This window comes from Babylonia areolata, chromosome 33, assembly GCF_041734735.1.
Source record: "Babylonia areolata isolate BAREFJ2019XMU chromosome 33, ASM4173473v1, whole genome shotgun sequence".
Lineage (NCBI taxonomy): Eukaryota > Metazoa > Mollusca > Gastropoda > Neogastropoda > Buccinidae > Babylonia > Babylonia areolata.
In genome coordinates this window covers 9,511,121-9,516,120 of record NC_134908.1, presented here as the reverse complement: position 1 = coordinate 9,516,120, position 5,000 = coordinate 9,511,121, and the positions used below count along the sequence as shown (strand labels likewise).

The window sequence follows — 5,000 nt, the reverse complement described above, 5'->3', positions numbered from 1 at the left end:
ACGCTGTACACAGGTGTCAAGGCGTGGAGAGATCGTGTCGGAGGTGACCTACAGGCTGAACATGAGCCGTAAGGAGCACATTATTCATTGTCCTTCACGCTGTACACAGGTGTCGAGGCGTGGCAAGATCATGTCGGAGGTGACCTACAGGCTGAACATGAGCCGCAAGGAGCACATTATTAATTGTCCTTCACGCTGTACACAGGTGTCGAGGCGTGGCGAGATCATGTCGGAGGTGACCTACAGGCTGAACATGAGCCGTAAGGAGCACATTATTCATTGTCCTTCACGCTGTACACAGGTGTCAAGGCGTGGAGAGATCGTGTCGGAGGCGACCTACCGGCTGAACATGAGCCGCAGGGAGCACAAGAAGCACGTGAAGGACATGCTGGCCCAGGCCATCGTCCACAAGACCCTCGACATGGAGCGCTCGCGCCAGTCTGAGATCAAGAAGAAGCTGGAGGAGATTGCCAAGATTCAGCTCGTGCGGCGCGTGCGGGTGAGTGAGTGTGTGTGTGTGTGTGTGTGTGTGTGTGTGTGTGTGTGTGTTCTGTCGTTTGTGCTTTTGGTGTTGTTGTTGTTGGTGGTGTTTTTGTTGTTTGTGTGTGTGTGTGGGTGGGTGGTGGTAGTGTGTGTGTGTGTGTGTGTGTGTGTGTGTGTGTGTGTTCTGTGTTTATGCTTTCGTTGTTGTTGGTGGTGGTGGTGGTGTTTTTGTTGTTGTTGGTGGTGGTGTTTTTGTTTTTGTTGGTGGTGGTGTTTTTGTTGTTGTTGGTGGTGGTGGTGTTTTTGTTGTTGGTGGTGGTGGTGTTTTTGTTGTTGTTGGTGGTGGTGTTTTTGTTGTTTGTGTGGGTGGGTGGGTGGGTGGTGGTTGTGTGTGTGTGTGTGTGTGTGTGTGTGTGTGTGTGTGTGTGTGTGTGTGTGTTTGCCTATTAATGTTAGTGTTGTTTTAATGTGTGTGTGTGTGTGTGTGTGTGTGTGTGTGTGTGTGTGTGTGTGTGTGTGTGTGTGCTTATTTGCTTATGCGTATATGTTAATGTTTGTGTTATTTAATGTGCGTGAGTGTGTGTGTGTGTGTGTGTGTGTGTGTGTGTGTGTGTGTGTGTGTGTGTGTGTGTGTGAATGCCTGTGTTCTTTAATGTATGTGTGTGTGTGTGTGTGCATGTGCGTGTGTGCATGTGTGTGTGTTTTGTTTTATGTATATGTGTGCGTGTGTGCGTGTATGTGTGCGTCTGCGCGCATGTGTGTGTGTGTGTATATATATATATACACAATCATACATACATACATACATACACATCGTTGCTTGCCATGGCTGACTGACTGACACAGGATGAACGATCAAAGAAGTATGAGGAAGCCCTTCTTCCGCTGTTGTCTCCGCGATCGAATCGAACCCGAACCCCTTCCCCCCGTCACTTGCGTTCTCAGAGGACGCCAAAGTCGCAGAGCTTGAGCAGTGTGTCTCAGAAACGCGATCGGGTATAATCATCGATTGAGTGATTGATTGATTGATTGATTGAGTGATGGACTGGTTTTATTGACTGATTAATCAGCAGGTTGCGTGTCGTGGTGGTGATCGAACACTAATCGCGTGGTGTTTGTGTTGGTGGTTTAGGAAGGGGTGTTTTTTTTGTGTGTTTTTTTTTTTTTGGGGGGGGGGTTGTTTGTTTGGTTTTTTTGTCAGAGGGAGTGTGGTGGTTGAGCGGTAGGGAGGAAGGGGTGGAAGGGGGAGGGGGGAGGGGCGGCAGTAATGTACTTTGCACTGGTTTTGCATACAGGGTGAATGATCGTTACCTGTAGATGAACGAAACAGGTCTTATTTTATTTTATTGTTTTTTAATCTTGCTCAGTCAAAAAAAAAAAAAAAAAAGTGCTGCATCTTAAAGGTTGTTTGTTGAAACTCCTGAACCATTAAAAAAAAAAAAATTCATCGTTAACTCACTCAGTACGGCCAGTCCTCTCTTCTCCTCTACACAGACCCCTCGGATGTCCAGTGGGTGTTTGAATGACCCAACCTTTAGCTTCTGCCGGTAGAATTGTGGTATTCTTTGTCAACATTCACCTCTTCAGTATAAGAGCCTTCCGCTTGCAATATTTTGATGATGGTAATTGGGGTGAAACGCTGTTGACGTCGTCTCTTTCGCCGTTCGTATGGAGAGAGTTAAAGAAGCTCCACACAACCAAAGTGAAGTAGTTTTTGATACGTTTTCATTGTGTCCACAGTCGAAATAGCTTGTGACACATTTGAATTTTTTTTTTTTTTTATGCCACTTAAAAGAAAGCCTCAATTTAAAAGGTATTCAAAGGTAATTGTATGTTGAACTTAAGAACATATACCAGTTCTGCAGGTGTGCTGAATTCCATTTCTTACCTGCAGGCTGATAAAGGCAGGAGAAAAGTCAAGACAGACCAGGTATTTAAAAAAAACCCCAAAAAAACAAAAACGATTCTTGGCGGGTATTAGACCGTGTTTTCTTGCTTATCGCTCAAGCTTTTTCAGTTAGTTTTTAGATAATATTGTCTTTGAGATTCAGCTTATGTGAAAAAGCTGCTTATCGCTCGATCCAGGTTTGCAAGTAAACAGATTCTAGATTGTTAGATCGTGTTTCTCTCTTACATTCAGCTTGATGGAAGAAATTGCCTTGGCATATTGCTCCAGCGTTTTGAAGCAAGAAGAGCTACGCAGTAGTAAGCAATGGTCGTTCACTGTCGCAAATGATGGGAGGAATTCTACTGATTTCTGAAAAAAAAAGTCTTATCATCGTTTCTTTATCTTTATTACTGTCAAAATAACAAAAGTAGCCGGTAGTTGCGCTATTAGATGTGAAATGGTGCAGGCGGCTTTTTATTTATTCATTTATTTATTTATTTCTATTTTATTTTATTTTTATTTTTTTTCTTCTTTGCGGCGGCAGTGCTTTCATAGTTGGATTCTGTTTGCTGTGTATTGCTGTTCTCTGAAGCGTGTTGACTAATGTTTTTCTGAACACGTGCACAGGTTGTTGAATGTCCTTGACACCCACACGCCCACCTCGCATCCTCTCCCTACCCCCACCCCGCCCAGAGAAGAAAAAAAACCCAAACCACTTGTCTGGTCAATTTCCACCTTGTTTTTCCATACCCCTCCACTTCAGTCCCTTCGCCTTCAGATTCCTGTTTGTGTTTTATATGTTTCTTTTGTTTTGCAGCGTATTCTACTGCCATTTAGCTTTACATTGAAATGATGTGCTCATTGTGCTAAAACCGAGCAAACACTTGAGGATAACTCTGTAAAACTTTTACATGATTATGAGTGAGAGTACCCAACGTCCGGAGTATGGCTGCCTACATGGCCGGATAAAAACACCACCACAAAAACAAAAAATCTTTAGCGTGGGAGTTGCAGCCCACGTACGCAGAAGAAGCACTCGATCTTTTTGTGGACACTTGAGAACTTTGGAGCGATAACTGACCGCTGCGCCATCAAGGAATCGCCAGTTGTGACGGATCGACTAACAGAGAAGGAGAAATCAGTAGAAGTTTGTACCAAAAGGCCTATACCTATGGAAGTATAGGCTTTTTGTGCGGCTTTCGGGCCCTCGTTCTGTTGCACAATCCATGGTCACTATCGTAACCAGGCTGGCTGCCGTATGAAGTATCAATAACTGAACGGGCTTTCTCTCTCTTCTCCCCCCCCTCCTCCCCACCGCCTCCTCCTATTCCCCCACTCTTTTGTTGATGACTGACCATTGTTCCGTCACGTTATCATCAGATGTGACACACAGGGTAGAGAGAGAAGTTAGCAGACCCGAGTCCCAAATGGCCTATACCTACGGAGGTATAGGCATTTTGTTCGGGATACGGGTCCTCAATCTGTTCCATGATCCATTGTCACTATACTGTCTACTGGTTGAAGAGCGAAAAGCTCCACAAGTCTTTCTCCCCTTTCGTTGATGACTGATCGCTGTTTCTTCAAGTAATCATCAGTTGTGACAGACAGAAAAGAGAGGTGGACATGCGGACCAAAAAGGCCTATACCAACGGGAGCTATAGGCTTTTTGTGTGGACTACGGCGTTCTGTTTTCGTTGCTCGGCAGGCCTCAACCAGCAGGAAAGGGGACGAAGACGTCTTGCCTCTCCTGACCCCAAGGTCGAGTCAAGGTAGTCCTAGCCCCGCCTCCAGGGGGCGGGGCCAGCGCTCAAAGCAGCGCCCCCACAGCCACGTGCCAGGAGCGAGGAGGAGAGGGTCGAGGATGTCCGAAATGTCGCAGGAAGAAGATGGAGATGTAAGTGACAAGGAAGAAGAAAAAAGAGAATTCTGTTATTCTAATTATTATTGTTATTACTATTATTATTATTATTAGTAGTAGTAGTATTGTTATTGTTGTTAAATTTTCTTAACAATAAAAAACAAACAAACAAACAACAACAAAAAACAAAACCATTCATTCATTCACTTATCTCGTTCTTCTTTGTGCTCTTCTTCTTCTTCTTATGATTATGAGTATCATTATTGTTGTTGTTATTGTCATTATCATCACAATCATAATGGGCAGTGTAACTTGTGCGAAGTAAAGCCATACAACAAATGGATATGAATAGTATTGTTACAATGCATTGTTATTGATTTTTTTTTAAACATGACCTTAGCAAACAGGTCAGTATGAATTCAATAGACTATATAAAATGTGAATTTTGCACTGTTGACGCCCATATCTTTTCATATATCAGTTCTTTCTTATTTTTGCTGAAACCGCTGACTGCATTGCTTTTTTGTTTTGTTTTGTTCTTTTGGTTGTGGTGTTTATTTCTCATTTCATTTTTTTCTTTTTTATCATTCTCAATTCTTTTTAGATTTTGTTGGTAATAGTTGTATTGGCTTTGTTTGTAGTTAGGGTCATATTTCATGCCTGGAAGTTAAAGAAAGATATCATATATTGAAATGAATTAAATAATATTTTAAAATGTTATTGACGTGTTTTGACTATTTTCAATTCCATGCACTAATTCAGTGATGAATA

General features: G+C 42.9%; 1 protein-coding gene across 4 annotated transcripts in view; it reads left to right on the top strand.

The window, feature by feature from the left end:
- LOC143277146 (uncharacterized) overlaps positions 1 to 5,000 on the top strand; it is a 106,296-nt gene that overhangs the window by 17,495 nt on the left and 83,801 nt on the right. For 3 of the 4 annotated variants that reach the window (XM_076581889.1, XM_076581890.1, XM_076581893.1), the window contains exons 3-4: positions 302 to 499; positions 4,077 to 4,265. In XM_076581889.1, coding sequence (XP_076438004.1) covers positions 302 to 499; positions 4,077 to 4,265 — 387 coding nt within the window. Of the gene's footprint in view, positions 1 to 301; positions 500 to 2,377; positions 2,414 to 4,076; positions 4,266 to 5,000 lie in introns of all 4 variants that reach the window. The other variant, XM_076581891.1, reaches the window with a different exon arrangement.